This window comes from Sarcophilus harrisii, chromosome 4, assembly GCF_902635505.1.
Source record: "Sarcophilus harrisii chromosome 4, mSarHar1.11, whole genome shotgun sequence".
Classification (NCBI taxonomy): Eukaryota; Metazoa; Chordata; class Mammalia; order Dasyuromorphia; family Dasyuridae; genus Sarcophilus; species Sarcophilus harrisii.
The window spans coordinates 67,381,184-67,407,925 of NC_045429.1; the positions used below are offsets into that span (position 1 = coordinate 67,381,184).

The 26,742-nt window shown below is 33.8% G+C and overlaps 1 protein-coding gene across 3 annotated transcripts in view; it reads left to right on the forward strand.

Moving 5' to 3' along the window:
* RALGPS2 (Ral GEF with PH domain and SH3 binding motif 2) overlaps positions 1 to 26,502 on the forward strand; it is a 205,066-nt gene extending 178,564 nt beyond the window's left edge. For 2 of the 3 annotated variants that reach the window (XM_031936952.1, XM_031936954.1), the window contains exons 15-20: positions 2,272 to 2,349; positions 3,952 to 4,057; positions 5,984 to 6,076; positions 12,430 to 12,535; positions 13,596 to 13,687; positions 20,663 to 26,502. In XM_031936952.1, the coding sequence (XP_031792812.1) occupies positions 2,272 to 2,349; positions 3,952 to 4,057; positions 5,984 to 6,076; positions 12,430 to 12,535; positions 13,596 to 13,687; positions 20,663 to 20,692 (505 nt within the window). In that variant the 3' untranslated portion in view covers positions 20,693 to 26,502. The remainder of the gene's footprint in view (positions 1 to 2,271; positions 2,350 to 3,951; positions 4,058 to 5,983; positions 6,077 to 12,429; positions 12,536 to 13,595; positions 13,688 to 20,662) is intronic. The other variant, XM_031936955.1, reaches the window with a different exon arrangement.
* The last annotated feature ends 240 nt before the right edge of the window (positions 26,503 to 26,742 follow it).

A 26,742-nucleotide genomic window follows, 5' to 3' on the forward strand; every position in this document is an offset into this window, starting at 1 on the left:
ACAGATATGTCACTTCATCCTATATAGAATAGAGTTGTGCATATATCATATCACAGAGGTCTTCTAAGTTAATGTAAATTGTTTTGTGAAGTTTAAAATGTAATTTTCTCATCTTTTTTTTTTAAAAAATGTTTAAAAATTCCCTTCCAGCTCTGTGTAAGTTAGCAACTAAGAAAAGCAGTCAACCCCAGACTCTTTCTCTATTCCAAAGGGAGGCATTGTGTCATTTAGTAAGTTGAAGTATCCATAATGCAACCTTAGTAGCTTTGAACATTTTCAGCAGCACTGAAAGGTTTTATTCACCCCTTATTAATTGGCAGTGTAGTATTTCTCCCGATATGTATACCTACTTCTCTTGTTTATTTTGTTTGATTTAAAAGATCATAATTGCCTGCCTACAGCAAAAGAAGTACAAAATTTACATAAAATGTCCTTTGTGTCTGAACTCCAGCAGAAAAGAAAAAGAGAGATTAATAATAATAATGTTAGAATTAAAATTCATTTAAGGGTTTTTCCTTTTTTCTAGTAATTTGTAGTGTGCTTAGCACTTTATCTTCATTTCTTGACTGAAGTAATTTATAAATAAAATGGATATAACTTACAAATGTTATTTTCAGTGTCTGCTCAAACTGGAACAGCTTATGACAAAATTTGATCTCCCTTTCCCTATACTTACAAGTTTTATAAAAAGTTTTTCCCTCAGGATTTTAAGTTACAAGTATATATGAACTGATAGTAAAATTTTGAAAAAGAAAAGAAAATTAGGAATTTTTAATACTTAGGTTCATAAAAATTTCTTCTAATTTATGATACAAGTAGTTTACATGATGCTATATTTTTAGATATCAAAATATTCCACATTTCATTTTTACTGGATTTAAAATTGTTAGTATCTTCAAGTTGGTTTTTTTTTTTTAATACTGTTTACTTTTAAATTATTTCTTTTTGCAAACTTAATCTTCATTCTTTTTGCTTAGATTTTCCTAAAAGGAAAAAGCAGAAGAGTTCCCATTGACTTTTGTCTCCAAAGCCAAAAAGTTATCTAATAACTAAGGTTTTCCTTCTTGGAAAAAGAACCTACTCCTTGCTATCAACTGTTAATTATAGAGTATTTTAAGGAGTATCAGAAACTGTGTTCCAGATTCTTTTGGTAATATCCAGAGAATTACTAGAATAATAATATGTTAAATGATCCTGGCAGCTTCATTACAAGGATACTCTTTCTAGGATTGAACTTCAGAAACTTCTAAAAACTTGGGGTGATATGTTTCACTTTTCAGACATTTGCAATTAAGAGGCACCTCTCATTGTACCAAGTTTAAATCATATAGCATAGCATATTTAAAATTGCAAATACAGCTAAAAAATGGTGCCCAGAGAAAATTTAGACTAGGAATAAGATAGAAAAAAAAAATAATAAAACCTGACCTAAGACTCTTGATAGCAGATTACAAAATATTAAACTTAATGCATAAAGTTATTCTTTAAGTAAATTTGCATTCTATATTTAGTATTGCTTAAAATAACATAATGGTGTTTTTCATTTTAAATATTATTTGTGAACAGTGCTACTTCTAACTTTCCCCAGGCAAAGAAGACTGTCAGTGTTTATTGGTGTTTTTCCTTTTTTAACAATCTAATTATATTTTTAATAAATAATGCCTCAAAATATTGTTAACATTTCCTAACTATTAATTGATATAAAAAAAATTATGGCCAGTGTTTAGTGCTTTGTTAATGATTTCCCACTTTTCTTTTGACTGGTAGATGGAGTCTAAAAGGAAATGATAGATAAGATTATTGTAGCTCATTTAAAGGCTTTGTTGCATTTTAGGTGTCTTCATAGGGACATGAAGTAAAAATGAATTTTGTTCAAGTCATTCAGGAATCACTACTCAAATTTGAATTCAAGGAGATAGGATAGGAGCTAATTGTTGTTGTATTTTTAAGTGTTTCTATATTTTTTGGTATACTTTGTGTATCTGCAACACTTTAATCCTTTACAAAAATGATGGTGATGAAAGTCTGGTGATAAATGTTTTTTAGAGGAACTAGCATCACCTGTTATATGATGAATGTTTTTTTTTTTTTTTTTTTTAAATCTATGCTGCATGCTTTTTTAAAAAGAGAGAACTCATCAGATACTGTCCATTTGTAAGAAGTAGTTAGCTATATTAACTAGGAGAAACTATTATACTGTTCTAGGTACTGATGATGATTGTGTGAATAAAAGTATATGTAATATATACAATTTATAATGGAATCCAACAGGAACAGATTATACCATTCTCTCGGTCCGGTGACAAGAGTGGCACGAAATGGCTATCGGGGCCACATGAAGGCCAGCAGGTACAATTCCCCTGCACTCAGGGGTCATAGAATTTCCCTCTGGTGTTGGTGATTGGCTTAAGTGGGTGTGGTCTGACATTATTCTTGTTCTTTCCCAAATCATTGATTAATATTTAATCAAAAATCCCAATATACCTTTCTTCTCATGATTTAATGTTTATATAATTTTGCAATATGGCTCCCTTCTAACCTACAGATGATTGCTAGTATCTTGCATCTTTGTGGCAAATTCTTAAAGATGCTTTTAAGTAGGTTGTCTTTAGTTCCTGGGTCTTACTGATGCTTTTTAGTCATCAGATTGCCAACAAAACTTCTTGTTAAGAGGCTTCATTTAACGTATTTTCTTTGCTAACCCCTCTATATTCAGTTTGCATTTTTAATTGTGGCATTAGGTGAATTTTAGGTGATGAATTTTGATAAGCCATCGACAAAGCCATCATATTTCTAATAATAATAATATTTTGAAAATCATTCTCATTCAGCCTAATTAAGTAGGTTTCTTTTTGCACCGGGATAATTATAGAAATTAAATGAACAAGGAAGGGCACAAAACAGCCAGTTAAATAATATTACTATAAAAGAGCAAATGTTCATTCTTAGTGTTAAATTTCATGGTGTCTGAATTAGTCTCCATGCATGTGGCTTCAAATTCATAGCTCTCACAAAAGTTTTCTAGTGATTATCAGATCTTAAGTCACTTTGAAGACACCTAAATTTTATGATATTAGATCAGCTAACAAGCTCAAATTTACATTGTTTTTTTAAGGGCTTCTCTACTCCATTTATAGAGGATTATGGGTTCAACCTGGTTACCATCTGAAAGTTTTTTTTTTTTTTCCCAAATATAAGAACTTAGACTAATTGAAAAATCATTTGTTTCTTCATTATCGTTGTGATTGTTGTTATTGTTATTGTTGTTGTTGTTGTTGTTGTCTTGAGATTTATGGAAAGGAAATCTGAGTTTTTTTTTTTTTGTTTTTTGTTTTTTTTTTTTTTTGTCTCTATTCCCTTCTTGAGCAGTCTGCAGGCTATAATGGAATACTTGTTCTTTTTAATTTTGGTTTATGGCCAGACCAGGTTTTTTGATTTACATTATTACAGCTTCTATTATTCTTATTTCAAATATTTTAAAATTAAATCAAATATGTTTTCTTAGAGCTTTTGCTGTGGTGGGGTTTTTTATGGTTTGTTTGTTTTTGCAGTTTTACTTAAATGATTCTGACAAAAAGAATCCTTATCTTTTTCAGCAGTACTGAAAAATTCTACTGGGGAAATATACATAATATTAATGTAATAGTATGGCTTTAATTAAATCCTTGTTCAAGTTTATTTTAAGCCTGTAAATGTGTTGATATATAGAAAAGTTCTATATTCTGAACCTTCTGCTGGATTTAATAATTTCTTAATTAACTTTGTAGGTTTATAAATTTCAGATAAATAAACTTTTTCTAGTTATCAGTTCTTTTTTCTCTGAGCTCTTAAAACTGAAGTAACACAATTTTAAAATAATTATAATGTTTTATTTGAATATTACCTGTCTTGTTAAACTGCCTAGACAAAAGCTCTTAGATGTTCCTTTTTCTTTCTTTTACATAATTATAGTTCTGCAGAGTCAGAAGATTTGGCTGTACATCTCTATCCAGGAGCAGTTACTATTCAAGGTGTTCTCAGGAGGAAAACTGTTTTAAAAGAAGGCAAAAAGCCTACGGTAATACTTCATCATATTATATTTATCAGAAATATGAAACTATACATTTGTTTTGGATCTAAAATAATGTGATGATGAAGCTAGGGGAAATCAGCCCGTGGTAACCTAATTACATGTATTCCTTGCTGTATAACAAATATATCTGTGTTACCAAAAGTTAAATGTGAGTAGAATCATATTTTAAATGCATTAGCACCTCTTTTTATCTAAAGGAAATCTATTTTCTCTCCTATTATGAAACTTACTAGTATAAATAAAGGATTTTCATCTATATGGTTTGCTTAAAGCCTTTTATTGTTATAAAATATTATCCCAAGAATGTGTGTACAGAATTCTGAATATATAGACTGGTGGCAAATTTTCCTTTCCATGAAAAAGACTACTTCCATTTGAAAGATCTAAAAGGTTTTTGAAAATTATTTCCAATCCAGCAATAACTATATTTTAAAAATATTTTGTAATCTTATATTCAAAATAATTTACATTTTGTGAGCTATATTTTAAACACTATTCCTAGAATTAACTTCTGAAAATCATTGTGTACTTTTTAAATAGTGGAGAAGCCCTGGTCTTTCACTACTTCAGCCATCCAGTGATCATCTTGTGTCCTCCAATCCATAAGAAATTAATAGAATTTAATTTAATATGAAGATGGTATGTGTTTAGTGCTATAACTCAATAACAGGTTTTTAGAGGAATTTTGACTGTTAAGGAAAATTGTTGCCCTTATTTCTTTCACTTTGTTAAAGCACATGAGATATAATGTTGCAGAAAGATCACTGAACTGGGTGGTTGGGAACCTTGGGTTCTAATGATGGTTCTGGCACCACTAGTCATGCAGTGTGAATAAAGAACAGCTTTCTGGGCCTCCGTATCTGAAAGGCATTGGCAAATATTATCTTTAGCCAACCACATGATAGGTTTTTGTAGTTAATGCTGGAAAGAACCCATCATCTGATCATTTAATTGCTTTCCAAAGGCACAAAAGTAGTAAATGACTTTCTGACTCCAGATATCCAGCCTTCTTTAAACTGCTGACATACATATAGCTAGCAAAAAGTATGATTTCCAACCTTATTGTTATTTTGCTAATAAAAAAATCAACATATCCACAAAAAGCACAAAGCATGGTTAACTTGTCAGAGTGGAAGAGAAATAATAATTGGATTTCCTTCATGAAATAAGAAAATTTTCATTTCAACAAAAGTCAGTGGTATCTACTGAGTCTGGTGAATGAGGAGGGTCATATTTAATAAAAAACAAAAATACCCTGAAATTTAAATTTCTATTAAATAAAGAATAACATTTTAAATTGTGAAAAACTAAAAGAGATAACAATTTCTGAGTTGTGAGGGGCCCCAGTAGCCATCTAACTATGCCTTGTGGAAGTTAGGACGTCAACAGAAAGTGATTTGGACAAATAGAAGGTAAAATATTTGCACAGAGGCAATGAGTTGGAATGAGATAAGAAGAGATTGAATGGAAAAAGCAAGTAATACAATTGGTCGGTAACATAGGATAAACTGAAGGAGAATGATGTAACATAAAATTAATTGTATGAGAAAATATTTTCAATTTTTATAAAACTACAACTATTTCTTAAACTCCTGGATTTCTTCTTGCTTTCCTGTCAGAAAAATGAGAATCTAATTTATTACCTTTGTGCTCAGTTCTGGTGACAGTAGTTATCTAGTGACCAGTAACTCCTTTAACAGTTTCCTTTGTTGAACTTTATTTTCATTGTGTTTAATTTTTAAATGCCTCAGATCTTTTGGGAAATAGGGAAATTTTAACTCTACTTTAGAACACAAGAAAGGAGGTTTTCCTCTTATAGAATTATATTTCTTCTTCGAAAGCAAATTTATAGCAATTGCTTGTAACGTTAATGAGTTTTAATCTATTAACTTGGTTCCTTGATCTCCACAGGTAGCATCTTGGACAAAATATTGGGCAGCTCTGTGTGGGACGCAACTTTTTTACTATGCTGCCAAGTCTCTAAAAGCTACAGAGAGAAAGCATGTAAGTTCATAATTTATTGTTCTGATTTCAGAAGTTCCGACATGTCTTCCTCCTTAGATTCCTCATAACACTTCTCTGCATCTGTGTCCTTTGTACTAATCACTGTGTGTGTGTGTGTGTGTGTGTGTGTGTGTGTGTGTGTGTGTGTTCCATTAAAACCTGAAATAAATTTTCTTCCCACAGTTACAAGCTCTGGAGGGCAAAGGATGGATTTCATTTCTTCTTTCTATTTCCAATACATGGCATATCTGTATTATATATTATGTTAATATTCAGATTTTTAGTGATCTATATTAAAGCAGTGTGCTTTTTCTTATTTTGAAATTTTTGCTGAGAGATTTACAGATTTTTGTGTGTGTGTGTGCCATTTTGAAACATGAACATTTCAAATGAATTCTGGTAGAGGGAATTCAATAGATCATTTGACTCAATCACTCATGTTAACTGCACCATCTTGTTTCATTTACCGAAGATGATGAACAAACTATTGGTAGTCCTTTCAAGGAATTCTTCATTTCTTAACTCAAGCCTGTTACTTGATTGTAGCATTTTAATTTTCTTTTCCATCTAATGAGATATGTAATTTATGTTTTAATTAGTAACTTTTTCTTGCATTTTAAAAAGTTGAGTCTTGGTTCCTTTATAAGCATACTAGTAAGCAGCTAATGGTATTTTTTGTTTAGATTTCTACTTTTAGAATTATAATCTCAAAGCTGGGATTTAATAATAAGCACTATAATATCACCAAAAAGAGACTTTTCCTTTTCATCTAATTATAAGTATATTTTTAAAATGCATTTGATCTTTTATCAAGATGTTTTATAAATGTCAAATAAAACCCTGGGACAGTCTAAACAGAGTGACATTTAAGATTGTTACAGTAAGATTCAAAACTTAGTGAACAAAGAAATATGGGTCCTAGAGACAGAAGTGGCCTATTGATTTCATTTCTTCCAATTCCCTCATTTTAAAGTGGAGTCAGCCAAAGCCTGGAGAATTGACAGGACTTTGTCAAAATTGTACTGCCAAAAGTAACACAATCAGGACTAGGAACTGAGTCTCCTAAATTCTAAGTGAGAGTTTTTCTCTTTTGCCTTGGTAATCTGAATGGTACCAATGAGGTATGGGTAGGGAGAAAGGGAAAAACATTAATTTTGAGACTTCCCTTTCCCAATATATATATATATATATATATATATATATATAGACATAGACATTTTTCTTCAAAACTGCTTTTTAGGAAGGTTTTTTTTTATCTTTGAATTTTCAGTCTCCTTCTAGAAGTTTAAATTTTTCTTCAAACTGTAGTCTTTTAGAAACTTAGATGTTAATTGTCATGTAAAAGCTTAAATTGTACCAAAAATAATCTGTGATGATATACCTAGTCAATTTTATTTTTAAACTTTTTTTTTGTCTTTCAACCTAAATATGATTTATGTTCTCTTTGTTTCTGTCTCTCTCATCCTGTATGCCCATAGAACCTAATAATATTAGAGGTCAAAGGAACCTTAGGTTTTAAGTTCCAGAGGTTATGATACGTCCATTGTTGCATAGCTAGTTAGTAGAATATCAAAGACTAGACCCTCTGGTTTTTTATGTTAATTTCCTCATATAAAAAATCATTCAAAAAGCATTTGTTTACCCGCTTACTTATATGCCAAGCATTGCACAAAATGCTGGGAATATTAATGCAAGCAAAAAGTAAGATTGACCTTATTCTCAAGGAGTTTATATTCTAATGAGAGAAGATAGCATATAAAAGGGAGCTGAAGAGTGGGGCAGAGGCTGTGGTAGTTAAGTGTAGAAGTTAGGAACACCAAACCAGGTAAAAACATAGTGGATCCAGGCTGTGCCCAGAAAGGAGAAATAAAATGGGAAAAGACCAGCCACATGGCAAAGGATTTATTTCAGCATGGGAAGGCAGTTACTTCATGATGATACAATATCAGAAGCATAGCCAGAGAAGGAATGAATGAAGCATCAGGAACAAAATATCATTCAATATTGATTTACTTCTACCCGTAATTTACCCCGTGACCTTGGAAAAGCTATTCAAACTTCTTTCATTTGTTTATTTCCAAGTTTGGGTAAAATTAGTTGGTTACAATACTTACAGAGAGGAAGAATTTATTTTATTAACCTATTAATCTTTACTAGAGTATATGTTTTTAGCCCAAACAACACCTCTTCATTTAAGTATATGTGCATGTTAGACATTAAAATGTGTATGCTTATATATTTGTGTGTCTGTCTGTCTGTATATGTGGGTGTGTCTCTGTGTGTGTCGGCTCTTGCAAAGTTAAAAATACTTGTCACTTGCTATACATATTGTGTGCCCCCAGACTAGTTAAATCTTGTTGGAATAGTTTCCCTTCTAAGTAGTTTTCTGCCAGATTTTTAACATTTGCCATCCTTATTGTATATTTCAATAGTTTTCAAATTTCAAATACCTCAAATTTTCAAATCTCAAATATTCTCTCAAGTTAAAAGAATACTTTTCTCTGTAAATTCACAATAAAATTACTAGCTTTAATTTTGTTACCTAGGAATCCTTCAAAAATTGATTTAAACATCTTTAAATATAACTTAATCAGATAATTCTAGTTGTTTAACATGATTTTCACGTCAACATTGTTTCCCATGATTAATGCATTTGCATGCTTTCTAAAAATGTTTGTTTTACTTTAGTGTTGATTGAAAAAACTAAAATCTATGTCCTCATAACCAAGAATAGATATGTAATTTTCAATTCATTTGTTATACTTAGTCTTAACTAAAGAGCATTTCTTCATCATCTAGGAAAATTAAGGAATCTACAACTATCTGTCCTTGTTTTCTTATTTGGGGCCAGATAACAATTTCTTCATGTGTGAATCACAAAATCTGCTATCTTAAAAAGATGGTGATTTAACAATAAAGTGTTTTTTCAGTTTTTGATTAGAAAGAAGTCATAATAAAGAAATTGTTAAGGTTCACTGGATATATCAGAAATCATTTATCAGACTTGTATTTTGCATTGCATTTCATGAGAACTACATATGATAATTTGTACTTCTTAAATGTTTAAAAATTAAAGTCTAAAACATTACCAAGGAAATTAGTTTAGCAGGACACTAAAATAAAGAAATTCAATTGCATGTTTCAGAGAATTATTTTGGTTTAAGTTTCTTGACTGAATAATGAATTCCAGCACTCTGGCTTTTAGAACAAGATAATAGGAAAAATCAGGAAATCCTGTTAAGTTCCTTTGAAAAGACTTAAGCCACCAAACCAACAAGTAGGAAATTGTTCAAGTTCTTATTCTTGAACTTTATTTTCTTAAAGCTACCTAGTTTCTATTCCATAATATTTTCATATTATTAATGTGTAGGACATTTATTTTCTTCATACAACAATTTTCAAACAAAACATTGAAAATAATTTGATGATTAAATAAGACATTTGCCAAATTCAGTCTCCATTCAAAAGATAAATATGTTATCCAAAAACAGAGGATTCCCAGTTGTATTTTAAATATTTATATGATTAAGTTTATATTTGATTTATTGAGGAGGATTAATATGTGATCATTCTTACTATTACAAGATGTTTCACATTAAGTATGAACCAAACCCCTTTTGCTTTAATGTTATATCAAGTTCTGTTCCCTCTGGAGAGGAGAAAAGTAAAAATATATAAGAATTATTTTCTCTAGATCTCTATTCAATCACTTTAAAGCCGTGAGACTCCATGTTTACTTTCTTCATTTCCCAGCTACTGTGAAAAAGTTTGAACGATATAGTAAATTTGTTTCAGTTGAATGATGTTGATTACAAAATTTACAGAATTCTAACTATATGATTCTGAGTTGAAAGTAGAATATAGAAGTATTATACAAGCTTTGCCAGTGGTTATCATATCAACAGGAATTGAATTGTTAGCCATATTTTAGGTATTGTGAACTTATTGATATTGATATATAGTTGGCCCTTGTGTAAGCAGAGCAAGTAGCTATTTCCTGAGAATAATAGGAGAAATACCCACAGGCCCATCTCCTCAAAATACCTCAATTGGTCTACCACAAGGCCTAAAATTCCCACAATTAATAATAATTTCTTTGAGTTAAGGCATGATTTTCAAATGTGAAAATTAAATGTTTCCATAGAGAGATATCACATTAACCCATTGGCACTATTTAAGTATATTTGCACAATTACCTGGCAGGAACAAGAGGAAAAGGATACATAAAAGACAACTTCTGATAGAGCAGTGATCTCTAAAGTAGGGGCCAAGATCCCCATTCTAGGGGATGACTGATCAGCCAGTAAAAAAAAAAAAAAAAGCATTCAATCCTCCCTGTTACAGTATGGGGTGGAGTTTATTCAGCATTTCTACATGTACCTATCCTCAGAACTCCTTCTCTCTCCTTCGGCTGGCTGCTATACAAACCCCCAAACTCCTCCAGCCTCTGTTGGCAGTCTGGGGCAATTGGTAAATGCTTGCCATTGCCTCCAACTTGCATGCAGGTGGCTGTCAACTTGAACAGGAAACTCTTAGGGTTTGGGCCAGTGACTCAGAAGTCCTGCCTCCTAATTTTCTTTTGGAGGGGGATGACAGAGTGAACTGCATAACATGAATGGGAGCAAATAGACTGTGATCTTGATGTCAACTTAAGTTCCTCCTTATTTTCACTAATCCCATACCACATATCCCTCTTGCCAAATCATTTCAGTTCTTCTTTAACATTCCATATTTTTCTTATCTTTACACATACTGCCCAGTTCATGTCCTCATTATCTCTCACATGGATTATTAAATTATCATTCCTGCTTGACTTTTCTACTTTATTTCTTCTCATTCTAGTCCATCCTTTATATGATGGCCAAATTGATTTCCTAAAATTTGGTCTGGCCATTTCACTCAATCTTTTGCTTAGTAAAAAGAAGGAAGGAAACAAATATTTATTAAGTACCTATAAAGAGGTGCCAGTCCAAGTCATTATTAATCAGAGAAATGCAAATTAAGACAACTCTGAGATACCACTACACACCTGTCAGATTGGCTAGAATGACAGGGAAAGATAATGCGGAATGTTGGAGGGGATATGGGAAAACTGGGAAACTGATACATTGTTGGTGGAACTGTGAATACATCCAACCATTCTGGAGAGCAATTTGGAACTATGCTCAAAAAGTTATCAAACTATGCACACCCTTTGACTAACAGTGTTACTACTGGGCTTATATCTCAAAGAGATTTTAAAGAAGGGCAAGGGACCTATATGCAGCCCTCTTTGTAGTGTCCAGAAACTGGAAACTGAGTGGATGCCCATCAATTGGAGAATTGCTGAATAAGTTGTGGTATATGAATATTATGGAATATTATTGTTCTGTAAGAAATGACCAACAGGATGATTTCACAAAGGCCTGGAGAGATGTACATGAATTGATGCTGAGTGAAATGAGCAGGACCAGGAGATCATTATTTACTTCAACAACAATACTATATGATTATCAATTCTGATGGACATGGCCCTCTTCAACAATGAGAGGATCCAAATCAGTTCCAATAAAGCAGTAATGAACTGAACCAGCTACACCCAGGGAAAGAACCCTGGAAGATGACTATGAACCACTACATAGAATTCCCAATCCCTCTATTTTTGTCCAATTGCATTTTTGATTTCATTCACAGGGTAACTGTACGCTATTTCAAAGTCTGATTCTTTTTATACAGCAAAATAACTGTTTGGACATACATACATATATTTTATTTAACTTATACTTTAACATATTTAACATGTATTGGTCAACCTGCCATCTGGAGGAAGAGGTGGGGGGAAGGAGGGAAAAAGTTGGAACAAAAGGATTTGCAACTGTCAATGCTGAAAATTTACCTATGCATATATTTGTAAATAAAAAGCTGTTAAAAAAAAAGAGGTGTCAGGCATTTTGCTAACTTGTTTACAGAAATTGCATTTTATCCTTACAATAATTCAGGGAGTTTTAAGTACTGTTATTGTCCCCATTTTATAGCTGAGGAAACCAAGGTAGTCAGATTTATCAGTGATTTATCCAGGATCTCAGAGCTAGGAAGTATTTGAAGCAATATTTCAACTCAAATCTTTGTGATTCCAGATCTGGCCCCCTATGCTCTACAACTAGAGCTGCCTCTAGGAAAAATTCAATGAAACCTTATTGCCACTACAAAATTTTATTTCAAATTTATCTGCCCTTTTTAAAATTTCTTTTTACTTAAGTTCTATGATATGCATAATCAGTATAGTGGTACATACATATGTAATTTATAATTATATTCATGTTTCTAGAACAAATGATATGTTATTTCTAATTAATGTTCTTATTTTATGTTAGTTTAAATCTACATCAAATAAGAATGTATCTGTGGTAGGATGGATGGTGATGATGGCTGATGATCCTGAACACCCAGATCTCTTCTTGCTGACAGACTCTGAAAAAGGTAATTGAGTTCAGTGCTTATTTCACTTCCCACCTCTCACTCCATAATGGTAAGCATGTCCTGAACCAGTCTTCCTTGTCCTCTTGGTAATTTCATCAACTTCCACAGGAATAATTATCTCTCAAGTAGATGACTCTCAGCTCTGTATATCCAACCATCATCTCTCCTGATCACACGTCCTGCAGCTCCAAATGCTTTTTAGATATTTTAAACGGAATATTCCATAGATATTTTAAACTTTTAAAATTCATCTTTACCTCAAAACCTACCCCTCTTCCAAACTTAACTATTTCTGTCAAGAACTCCCAGCCTTAATATCATCCTGTTCTCGATTCCCTATTCCTCTTTGATGCATGCATTTAGTTGCCAGATCCCACCCTTTCTACCTCTAGAACCCGTCTGTTGTTTTCTTTCTGCTAAAAGAGCTTCCACCCTAGTTAAAGTCCCCAGCACCTCTAATATTGTATAACTTTCTAATGGGTCTTGCAGCCTCAAATCTCCCCCCATTCTAATTTATCTGACATTCAGCTGTCAAAATGATAAGATGTAAGAACAAATCTGACTGGGTCTTTCCCCTATTCAGTAAACTTTAGTGACTCACCATTATTTCTGAGAACATATAAGAGCTGCTTTATTTGGCTGGCTTTTAAAGGTCCTTCAAAACCTGGCCCCAATCTTTTCCAGCCTTATTAACAATCACTCCTCTTCACACCCTCTACAGCCCAATCAGTCTAGCCTTGATTTTCTTCCATTTCTCACACACATACTTGTTTTAATCCAAGCAAATATAAGCTCCCTGAAAAAAGGAATTCTGACTTTTTCCTCCATTTTTGCTCCATTGCCTGGTTCTTATAGGCATCTAACCAGTGCTGATCAATTGCTTATTTATTTGAGGAGTAATCATTGTGACCTACTTTGAGGGGGAAAATAGCAAAAATAAGCTTTGATGGCAAACTGATTTTTGATATTAGCAGCATCTACATTTTTTATTTACCTCTGCCTGACCATTTTTTTGCTTGGCTTTTTTGTTTTTGTTTTTGTTTTTTTTTTCTAAATTTAGGAAACTCATACAAGTTTCAAGCTGGTAATAGAATGAATGCAATGCTGTGGTTTAAACATTTGAGTGCAGCCTGCCAAAGCAACAGACAACAGGTGAGTTAATAGCTTCAAAAAGTTGAGAATTCTATTGAAAAGTGATGGAGAGAAAATATGAGGCTCCCTCCTGAATATGAAGTGAACATATAGCATTGTTTTCATTATTTTTCTTGCATTGCCAGTAGAATAAACTCCTTTTAAGGTTTTTCTATCTACAATTTCAGTGATCTTAAAACTACTGAGAAAAAAAAGGGCTGTGTGCTCCAAGCAAAGAGCTTCCTTTTGGCAGTTGACTTTGAATGCATATATTTTAAAATCATCCATCATTTTCATTTGAAAGCTAAACCATCATGGCAGCATATAGACTTTGAAATTAATTGAACATATCCAATGACTCTAAAGAGATACTTGATCTATTGAATTGACTCAAATGGAAAAATCAAGCACTCTGTAGAGTCTGTTGAAAACTTAATACATAGTCAAGCAGTATGATGGGACATGTTTTTGTATCAAAGAATGTAAAATTAGTAAATGAAAACAGTTTGTTTTGATCCATTTTCACTTAATCTGATTTGAGTTTGCTTCCATCAAAGAACACCCACAGCTATTGAAATCATTTGAATTTTGTTTCCTGAAGCAACTGTCATACCAAAATGAACCCTAACCTTCAGATACTGACATCCTAGAATCCCCTAAATGTTGGATTTTCATGTTCAGGACCTCTGAGTTATAGTAGGTCCTGAAATGGTAAAGCAAGTATAATATAAACATCTCATCTCAATATTTTACAAGAAACCCTTAGAGTTCTACAGAACAGTGATGGGGAAAAAACTGACATAGGAACTTGATTGAAAACAATATTTATACTTTTTCTATTTACATGTTTTTAGGAATACCTATGCATGGCCATTTGGGGAAGGTTTGTAGTATTGGAGAGGCTCTGGACCTATGTTTTCACCCAGAATAGAAATTCTTCCCACTGATGCATATCAGTAACTCATCTACAGCATAGTCTCAGTTGTCTAGGGCACCAACACAATACAAAATTAGAATGTGTCAAAGGCGGATCTCCTTGAACCTTGCTCTTTCTGACTCCAGAGCTGCTGGAGTACATCACACTGCCATTAATATCTAAAAACAGCTTTACGATGGGCTAATTGTACTGTCAGACACCATTTTTAGCAGTCTTTCTTTTAGAGAGACATTTAATGTTAAATAAACTATAAACCTTTAATGAATTCAAAAAGCCTAGAATATAGGATATAGTGGGAAGTAGTTGATACTCAGGAGTAAAATGAAACAAAGGGAATAAATCTCATTTGATTTGCTTCATTATTCAAAGATAGGCAGTTAGGTACTGCAGTTAAACAGAAGAATCAGCCAAAAGCATTGTCCAAGAGGAGCAAAGGGGTTTAGGGACTTGCTTCAAGGAACTTGTTTCAAGCAAAAGCCATTTTGCTGTCTTGGGCAAGCTAGGTTTGTTGGTGCTGACTGATATCATGGTATTGATTTATGTGTACATAAATTTACATATGTGTATAAAAGGTCTCTGCTCCAAATTCAAAAATGAAAGGACTGGAGAAATTCATTCCTGCACTCCATATTATCAAGGAAGATGAAAATGTTTTTTGTAAGTTCAGGATAGAATAAAGGTTTCAAAGATAAAGAAGAAAACTAGGATGTAAAGAAACAAAGGGGATTTTCTCCTCGGTCAGGAGGTGGGAGAATGAATGAAAGAATGAAGCACATAGAAGAAAGGGCAGAGGAAAGCTTTTCTTTTTCTGTGCTCCATCCTTAGAAAACAGCTGTGAAACTTTTCCTTTAGAAAGAGAAGCCTGGACCTCCTCTGGAGGAAGGAGCTTCTGGTGTTCCAAGGAATGAGAGGGATGATAATGTTCCTTCATCCACCTGAGAGCCAGTGTGGATTCAGAATGGGCTGAGGAGCAGTCAGTTCACAGTTTGGGAAGGGCCAGGAGCAGAGCAGAGATCCGGACACAACCCTGGTCTCTCTGGCCCATTCACAAGAGCTTGTGGAAACTGGTTGCCCGGAGAGATCCATCAGGGTTGCCTGTCAGTCCCACGTCAGCTCGCCTGCAGGAGCTCTGGCCCTTCTCCAGATGACAGTGCAGTGCAGCCAGCCTGGGCTCCCTGCAGTCGTCAGCAAGAAGGGACACAGCATCGAGGTCAGCAGCCTCCTTAGTGCCGAATGGTCTGGCTTGAAACGGCTGCCGCTGTTTGGAGCCTCTAAGGCAGAGACGGAACAGAGCCGCTCCGGCAGCCAGTGTGTTGAACCATTATAGCAAATGGAGAAATTTTGAACACCGTGGATAAATTCTCTCACCTTGGCATATGCACATTGAGATTGCTACATACTGCTAGAACTGGGTCGGCGTTTGGGAGGTTTCAAAGGAAAGTACAGGAGAGAGCGGGCATCATTCCTACCAAACTGAAGGAAGATCTTAAGAGCCATTGTGCAGACCTCATGGTTGTGTGCCTGTGAAAGCTGGACCAGGGTGCCAGTGCCCTGCTAGGAACCGGAATCGCCTCCATTAGGAAGATTCTGAAGATCACCTGGCAAGGGAGGGTGCTGCAGAGAGTGCGGTGCTGAGGGGCTGGCCACAGCATTTGAACTCCAAAGACACATTTGCCTAAAAGACTATTTTACACAGAACTCCCAAGGGAGGTGCTGACATGGTGATCAGAAGTAGCTAAGAAAGAACAGTCCAAGTCTCTGAAGAACTCTGCTTCAGTTTGAGGCTTGGGCGACACTCCCCCGGTGTGTGCCAAACAGCATTGCGGTAGTGCAGAAGAAAAGAGAAATGCACAAATTTAGAGCCATTGCCTCTCCAGATGTTCATCTGGTCTATTTGGGCCGTCTGTGGGAGAGCCTCCTAAGTGTAATTGGTCTAAGCAGTCATAGTCAGGAGTCAGAACTCCTGGTTCTGTTCATTTCACTCTAACATCAGTTCATACAAGGTCAGGGGTTGTTTTCAATTTTTCTGTTTCCACAGGGTTTGTCACAGTTCATGACACATAGTAAGTACTTAATAAATGCTTGATGATTTCAGAGATAGGCTTACTGGAATCCAATGGTTTAATGTTTTTTTGCAGGGGGAATTCACCCAAGAGGGATGGGAAGCTCTCACAAATAAAGTGATCACAGTGAAGAGGAAAAAAGAGCCTGCCATGGTCGGGGGCTTATGAAAGTTGGAAGTTACAGTAGATTTAGTTTAAGCTTTTTAGAAAGTGATTCAGAATTACACTAAAACATCTCAGTAAAGATTGTAAAAAGAAGTTATGTATAGGAGATGGAAACCAAGGCAAGTAACAGAGAATGAATTCCAGAGGGCAGCTGGGTGCTTAGCATATAGAAGGGCTAACCATGGACCCACAAGTTACATTCCAGCTTTGCTGTAGCTTTGACCAGCTTATAATCATGAGTGAATCTCTTACCTGCTCAGATCCATGGTTGCCTTCTGTGCAACCAAGATGATAATACTAAGGCTGCTTAGTTCACAGGATTGTCATGAGGAAAGAGCTTGGTAAACGTAACATACTATTCTAATATGAATACTTATTATTATTGATCTCCATTACTGAAGATATTTGAGTGGAACCTGAATGACTTATTTTGAGGCATGTTGTAAAAGAATATTCCTATTCAGGTACCTAGCAGATTAGATGATATTTGAGGTCACTTCTGGTTCCAAAATTCTATACTTTTATGCATGTCCTCATAAAAATTGTGTTAGCATTCCCCAAGTCTGAAGTGAACTAAGGACAAAAAAAAAGTCATTTGTTTGGGTTTGTTTTGTTTTGTTTAAGCTATTGTTGGGGAGTAAGAAGAGGATCAAAGAAGAAATAACACAGCTGTTCAGGGTAGAGCAAAGAAAGTTGAAACCCAAATGAGTCATGAATAACAAGAATCACCAGCCACCTCCATGATTGTAGAATGTTGAGTCAAAAAGATCTGAGTCCTTATCCTGTCTCAGATGCTTTTTAACTGGGAAATCAACCGAACTCTAATGTTCCATTTTTCTCATTTGTAAAGTGGCAAATAATAATACTTATCTTACGGGGTCCTGTGAAGCTCAGATGAAATAATATAAAACACATTTGCAAACTTTTTCAGTTCAATCATATCTCAGTCTTCATGTCTACAGCTCCTTTTACAGATGAGAAAATGGAAGCAAATAGGGTTAAGTGCCTTTCCCAGGGTCATACAGCTAGTACCTGTCTAAGAATAGATCTGAACTAAGGGAAATGAGCCTTCCTGACTTGAGGCCCAGTTCTGTATCCCCTATATTACCTAGCTGCATTGCAAACTTTAGGGCACTACATAAATTTCAGTTTTTATTACTATTATTAGATGAAATGTTGAGAGGAATCCCTGATAATTAACTCAACTGTGGACCTCTTGCATAAATAACCTGGATGATTAATAAGATTTTATAAAGGGAAAAAATATTTTTCCTCATCATGTGCCTATGGCTTTTTTATGACAAGACTTGGCCATTAGCCTCTGAATTCACAATTCTTAAGGGGATTTTCCATTCAGAAGCCAAAGAAGGTGATTTACAACTTTTGGTGTCAAGATGGTTTTTAGAAAGGAATTTGTATAATAAAAGAATTAGCTATTAGATTGATGGTGCCACATCTCAGGAAGAGTGTTTCCTTCACTGGTATAAATTCAGTTAGCATTTATTGAGCTCACAAGGCACTAGAGATTCAGAGAGAAACAAGAGTCTCTGCCCTCAGAGAGTTTGTATTCTTCTGAGGGGCTACACAGGTCAGTAACTGTGAGGTGATTTTAGAAAAAGACTTGGTAATTAGCAATTCCCAGAAAGATTTCTCATAGAAAGTGGTTCATGAGCTAAGTCATGCCAGTAGCTAAAGAATGAAAGGCAGAAACAAGCATTGAGCACATTCTACACATGGGAGCACAATTCCTGCTTACTGAAGCTGGGTCTCTCCCACATCTCATCGCCTTCAGCTCTTGTCCAAGACTTAACTTTAGTTTTCTGGAGAGAAGTTAACCTGTCATACTTGAGTAGCCTTTCTCTGGCTCTCTTCATAGCTGTCTAACACCAGTTTAAAAATTAAGCCATTTACCTATTGTCTCTCTCAATTTATACTATTTCCCCCTTCCTATTTTCCTTGTACCAGTTCCATAATTTTCATGAAATACCACTCATCCTTTTCCTAGGGTATGTTTAAAAACTTGATAATAAGAGGAAACCTTTTTACTACATTATCACTGGAAGATAAAAGAAACTTATTTTTACTGGTTAACATTTTTCTTTTGAGATATACTTCAGAGGACCATATAGAATTAATAGACACTTTAAATATCTCTAAACACAGTAATATACTTTTTAAATTAAAAGATTATGCAATTGTAAGATAGTATCCAATCTAACCTCCTCTTTATATATATGATAAGAAAACAGGAACCCAGATAGGTTCTGAGCTGCCTATATTGGAATACCAATTCTGCTGCTAAAATGATAGCGTAATAGCTAATGCAAAATGACAGCATGTTTAAGGAATAGGGGAAAGCCTAAGTGTGGAGAGCTAGGTACCAGCTCTGGCCAAGCCATTTGCTGGCTGTAGGACTAATTTAAACTCTATGAGCCTGAGTTTTCTCATTTGCAAATGAAGGATGATAGTGGTTTTTTCAGAACCATTTTATAAACATAAAACATTCAAATGTGAGCTGCTATTTTTATTTCTTCATCATCTAACATAGATGGGAAATAAGATGAGACACATAAAGTGAATTTTCTAGATCACCAAATTAAAGTTCCAAGATTTTATTTTAGCTGCTTAGAAAATGAAACAGAACAACAAAAAACAACTTTCTAAAATAAACTATATACTTTTTTGCCTTTTTATTGAAAATTAGCCTGTTTTTATGACTAAAAGTTATTATGAACTTTTCTGTCATAACATGGAGATACTTCAGGGGCTATTGAGGTCAATATCATAGTGGGAACAAACCTCAAACTGTGCTGATTTTTAGTGCATTGATTTGGTAACATCAGTTTGGCTTTACCATAGGTCTTTTTTTTTTTCCCCACTTATTTCCTGTTTCACGGATGTTTTCCTAAGTAGAGTAAATGATCTCTTAAATTAATAAGATGTTGCCTCAGTAAAATAGCTTATTTTTAGAAAGTACATTAATTCTTTTAGGCTTTTTTTTCCTCCTGTTTTGTGCCCTGTTTGGAGGCATTGTCTAAATAGAATACATAAAAGAATAAACACATGTTCTCCCATGCTTATGTAATTAGGTACTGAACAAATCTCAGACATTGATTTAAGAACAATATATTGCAGAGAACTAGCATGGGTTCTGTTCTGACTTTCCCTCAGTCCCAATTTAAAATCCCATCTTCTACAAGAAACCTTTCCTTAACCCTCTTGATTCCAATGCTTTTTCCTCTTTTAATTATTTCCTCTTTATCCTGTATATAGTTCACTTTCTATATATTAATTTACATGTTGACTACCTCAATAGATTGTTAGCTCTTTGAGGCAGGGACTTTTTTTTTTTATTCTTTTTGTATTCCCTGAATTTAGCACGGTGCCTAGCACACAGTAGGCACTTCCTCTAGTGAAGTTGAAGTGTTTCTTTTTCACATTTTAATGCACTACAAAGATTTTAGCTAAATTTTATTTGATCTATGTCTGTATTGGTTTTTTTAGACCCTCCAGAATGTAGATGTCAAACTCATTGCCAGCAAAACTGCAATATAGCTGCCAGATTAAAATATAAGTGAAAAATGTTTTAACAAAATGAACAAAAACATAATATAATGTAGGTTTTTTTGGTGGGGTTTTTTAAGTCAATATGCAGCTTTCAGGGATAGGATTCTATTAGAGTTTGCTCTAAACTGAACATGTTTTTAATATTACTATATTAATTTTTTTTTAAGTTACAATTTCTGGATAATATCAAATTAGGAAGCTTGACATTGGGCTTGTCTGAATGACATGAGATATTGGTACAGTTATATTTGTTATGTTTTTCAGGTTCCTACCAACTTGATGACTTTTGAATAAAAAGGTAAAAACCTAAAAAAGAAGACAGATGAACTGTGGCTCACGTGTGTAGAGTAAGGACCTGATGGACGGGTGCCAGCTGTACAAATCGGTACCAGGACAGAGACTGTGAGCTCAGCCTCTAGACTTTGGAGAACTGAACAAAACAAAAAAGCACTAATTTCAGGGAATGGACTCACAATGAGTGATATTCCCAAAGTGAAAAATTGGAATTGCAACATGAACTGCCATGGACCATGCTTCTTTTCTCTGAACTGACCTGTGGAAACCACTGCCTTAAAGAGTGAAAGGAAAAACAACATGAAACACCAAATAGTGTGTGTGAGACTTCTGGCGGTGCTGTGCTTAGGGTAGATGTAGTTAGTTTGCATTTCTTTTAACTTTCTACTAATTTTGGAAGGGGGGGGGGAGAATCACATTTTTTAGACGTTCTTTAAAGAAAAAAGTAAAACATTTCTTAAGGCTTACATTAGGAGCTGGGTTTGAACTGTGGATATGAAGAACTTTTCACATTCTAGGGATTTTACCAGCAATCCACTTTAAGAGCTTCTCTCATATTCCATTCGTCTGTAGCCCCACACTCTCAGACCAAGAGTGGAAGAACTGTAATTGTAATAATGTGATTGGGGGGGGGGGGGTTGTTGTTGTCGATGTTTTTATTGTTGTTTTAAACACTAAACTTGCAATTCTTAGTACTGTATGGGGAATATTATTTTCTGCAGGAGACACAAAGGCTGAGTAGTCATACACCAGATCTTTGAGTGGGGAGGGAGGAGTTGTTTTTATTGAAAGATCCAGAAAAGCATGGATGCTTCTAATTGGGGTTAAAATATAGTCCCATTGTCTAATTGTATGGACGTTTGCAGCATTGAATGACAGGGAGAGATAGATATAGAAAAAAATTGTAATTTCCAACTAGACATCCTACCAAAAGGTGATTTTTTATAATAACCCCCATTACATAATTGAAAGGATCATCCAGTTTTCTAGTCACATGTGATTTGTGTCAGTAAGGTATTACATACTTGATAAGATCCGAATTCAGGAACTTTTCCTTTTATAGTGTTTAAACGACAATGTGCCAGAGTTTATTTTCTTGAAATTATTCATTTTAATTATTATTCAAGAAGAAACTCAGTAGCACATTGGTTTAAAGTCTTCCCACTGTGTACATGATTTTTGGGTCTTTTGGGGGGTTTTTGTGTTGCCTTTTTTTTTTTTTTAAAAATAAATTGAACATGGATAAAATATTTTACCTTAAGATGGATGTAGTAAAACAAATCATTTTGAAAGGGAACAATATAATATATGGATGAATTTGAGACATAGATTAAAATCTAGCAATCTTTCTTCTTATACAAGTTACCCTTTATAAGACTTTTTTTTTTTAAAGAAACTTAGTAAAGACCTTTAACAGGAAACCATATCCTATTAGTTAAATTTTATATCTGTGTTTTGATTTCCAAATTGTGCTGTCTTCTATGCAACACTCCATTTAACTACAAAAATATAAAGAGGAGAATAATGATTACAAAATAGTTAGAATTCTATTATCTCACAACTTCAAAATGAGCCTTGAACAAAGATAATATTTGGTCAGCTACATAATTATCATCAAGTAAACTTTTGAAGCCCTCTTGCATTTTAAAAGTAGCTCAAATTAAGATATATCACATGATATTTTCTAGGAATTGATTTATATCTCAACATTCCTATTACAAAATTAGCCTTTTACACATTTTCTTAGGTGTTAGCTTTTTTTTTTTTTTTTTTTTTTTTTTTAAACCATAAGTATTTAGCCCTTGATCCTGTGAAATTTTAACTAGGTAATATTAAACCCAGAAATTAAAAAAAAAAAAAGGATCAATTATGGTAAGAAAGGGGATGTTATGATGCAGAAGTCTTTTTAAGTGTTTACTTCTGTGGATTTCTTTTTGTTTGTGAAAAGGATGTAGCAGTTATTTAGTATGTATCTGATATAAGGCAGTTAGAAACATCATTTGATTTTAGTGTCCATTATCTTCTGTTTTTCTTTATTGTAGGAGACAATGGTTTTGACTTCAAAATGTTTTATTTTGGAAAGTGACATGAATTGGAAGATGGTAAAAGGAGTTGCCTGCAATTTTTCAATTCATGCATCCCCCAAGTTTGACCCATGTTGGGTACATAACAAAGACACCATTTGCATAGCCAGCAGTATTACTATGTAGACTTTGCACATCTTTAATTTTGTCTTTCATGTTTAAAAGTTCCTTAATGTATTTTGTTTTCACAAATAAGTGTTTTTGACCATGTGTGTACTTTAAAAAAGTGAGACAGTATAGATGAGATTGCTGTGGATGTATATATATATTTATATATATATATATATATATATATGTATATATATAGATATATATGCTAATGTTGCAGGCTAACCATTCTATTCTCACATTAGAGCAAAAATATGCAACTGGAAGTCAGAGCCTGACATCGTAGTTTTGCCAAAGACAGAACCATATTGTGTTGGAAGGTGTGTTTGATGTTTTCAACTCTTTAATCCACTTATGCATAGAAGAATTGCTGAGATTTGATTGTAACAATTCTACTTGACTCACAGATATATTCACAATTCTTGATTTATCGCTTAACGTCTAATTGGTCCATTTCCAGGAATTTGTCATTGATGCCAAAATTATCCCAATTCCAAATAATATCAATTAAAGCATTACAGGAACAATCCAAAAGTTCACTATTTTTGTTTTATTGTTGTTCATTCAAATGAATTTATTAGAATAGCAAAAGTTCTTGCCAAGTTTCCTAAGTGGTTTGTTTAAAGATAAGTTTTTTCCCCTGTTTCATTAAGCCTGCTGTCATGTCACTTCAATTTCTGTATGTTTCAAGTAAGATCATAAATGTGTCCTCTTTTTCCTTCCTGCTCCAAAAAGAATTTACTTGAGAGGTAATCTAAACCGATTTAGGCAATAAACCATAGACATTACATGTCCCAAATAGACATCAGTAAACACTTCATTTGAGGTACATGTTTTAAAGTTTTTTCTACATTGAAGTGTATTTTTAGTGTAGAAATAAAACCCCAATTCTAAAAACTTAGGAACAAAAATAAATTTCATTTTACTTCGAATTTACATGTTTGTTACTGATTCCCATCTCATGTTCAAGTCTTACAATCTGTGTCTTCAGAGTATTATTTTTAGAGAAACCTCCATATGTGAGGCTTAAGAGAACTGGTCAAACACACCTTCCTTTTCTCCATTGTATAAATATTAGTTGTGTTGACAATATAGAAAGGGATCCAAACAATTTTAAATTTTGAGTATTTTTCTTCTTAGGCATGTGCTTCATTTTTCCAAAACTATTTCCTGTGGAAAATGCCATATGATTACTGCACTATGTACTGTATGAACTATGTCGATATTTGCTATAACTACATGTTCAGTCTACTGAAAGCAAGGATGATTATCGCAGCATGGTATTTATACTGATTTTTAATCATCTTCCAAAAGACTTATTAGAGGGCCATAAGAAATGTTAGAAGACTGGTTGAAATGCATTATATTTTGGATCCTTTAATCAATAGTCTGTTGAATCCTATCTTTGCTGTGCTTCAAGTTTTATCTGACCATTTAAGCTTCTTTAAAAAATTTTTCCTGTCCAAACTATACTTCAGTTGCTTTTCTTTAAAGAAAAACTCTGTGCTTTACTATTTATTGTTGTAATAGTGATAGAGGCTATCAAAAGAAGGGGTCAAAAAAATCAATATAAGACTTGCTTTTTTTTCCCTTTTTGGACAAAAAGAGGCTTTAGTTCTCTTGGTTCCCAGCTATTTCTTGAAGTACAATTAAATTACTAGTGCAGCATAGCATCTTGCTCTGAGAATGAGATACCAGTTACAACAGTGTTGCCTCTCAGAAGATCTTTTCTGTTCCAATAAAATCTCAGGCTTCAAAGGCCCAATGAATAAGGATCCCTTTTTGCAAATGGAGAATTAGATTATGTTCCAGTAGAACATTAAGATGACTCTTTTAAGTCTAGATATGACAAAGCACGTGTTAATGTCTATCTAGCTTTTTCAGTGGCATTTTACTGTGAGTTTTTCTTTTGTTTGGATGTATATTCTTTCTTGGGGGGGGGGAGTCAGATTATTTTCATGATCAATGTGATTTTATACTGCTTTCTCTAGGTTTCAGAGTGTGAGAACTAGTATTAAATCACATTGTTGATGAGCTATTCTCATGTGAAATTAGTCTTTAAAAAATTATTGCCGCCTTCTGTTTTCCTTTCCCCAAAAATGGCTTGTGTCTTAGATGAGATCCTACATGAAGGGTTCTAATAAAAGAAATATGTGTATACAAGACTGAGCTTGTTGAAAGGATAGATTCATGTTGTAATGTGAGAAAAATTTGGTCAGTGCCTTATCAATTTGAAGACCAATTCTAGGGCAGAGAGTATGACAATAATCATTTTTGCATGCTGACTCTTATTTTAGGAGTGTGTGCTATCCCATTCTCCACCACCAGCTGAACCTTTTTAAGACCAAGAACATGTGGAAGTAGGTGATTATAGGTTATTATCAGAATCCTTCTTATGGTTTTGAGCCTTTTTAGACATACTACCTCTCTGTATGCCCTTCTGTCCTGTACCTTAAACCTTGTCATTAAACAAATCCTTTTTAAAACAAATTTGAGAACTATCTGATGTCTTGTTCAGAAATACTTCTGTCAATATAGAGTGAAAGCCTTTCTCAAGAATTTTGAGAGAGGATAAAATGTAATCAGAGAAAATGTATTAAGGGGAAATCATTCTATAGATGCTAAAATTTTGAGGTGAGAGGACTAGCTCTTAGTTCAAGATTATCTCTATCATAAGCCAAAAATGAGACCATCTTCTTATTTAGTCAATCATTAGACTGCAATAACCAGTAAATGTAGTCATCTTTATGTTTGCTTGAAAATATAACAGGAAAGCCAGATATCATAAGCATAGGTTTCCCAGTTTCCTTATTTAATATCTTTTAAGTTTGTTAAATATGTCTAATTTTATAGTCATATAGTGAAAACTAGTTTCAAAAACAATCTTTCATCAAATTTAGCTCAAGCATTATTTGAATTCAGAAAGTTTTTTGTCTCAGAAGTATAACATGAAGGGAGGAAATAAATGAAATTAGTTTTTACTAATGAAAACTAAACACTTGTAAAAGCTTTCTAAAAAAAAAAAAAAACTTCCCAGTTCATTACAAGAATTAGAACTACTGTTGAACTAAATCACTGTGCTAAAATGTTCCCTTTTTTAAAAGACTTCTGTGACGCAGAACAGGCATAATCAACTATTCAGAGTCTTTGAAATGAAATGAAGGGTTAACTAGGTCCTTTGGGGTTATTAGCAAGAGAAAAATTTAAATTTTGAGTTCAACTATTTGTACTGTGGAATAGTGGTAGGATTGTTAGAATGGAATATTGGGATATGGCTTTGGCGGAATGCTTTTCCTGAATTAAGAGGCCAAAAGCAACATGACTATTAGGTGCCCTCTCAGTGCTAGGTAGCCTGTGTTTAAGTTTCCCCTTATGGTGTGTTTTACTAATGCTACTCACAAATATGATCCAATGATAGTATTTTAAGCAAGTAAGTTGCAACATAATGAAAGAGCGAGGTTCTAGAATGATACCTATTAATAAATTACCAGGTTTTCTAGGACCTTTGAGACCTTGATTATTGACAAACTCATTGCTTCAAGACCTTCAAGGTGGGAAGGAGAGAGTAATACAACTTAATCTAATGAGGATCAAAATCTGTGGGAATCAGTATCCAAGTAGATATGAAATAATGTTAATATGCAGTAAACACAAGCCATTTTTATTCCTCTCTATTCCAGTTACTCCAGGGGACAGCCATGATAGAGAACTCAATTGCACTATGACCTCATTGAGTGATGTGCATCTTGGCTCTTTGGAATTTTTGTTTCTTTTTAATATGTAAGTGAGTGAGTGTGTGATCTGTGTGTTTGCATAAGCTAGTTTAAAATGAATTTAAGTGCAGATTTCAGAAATCTT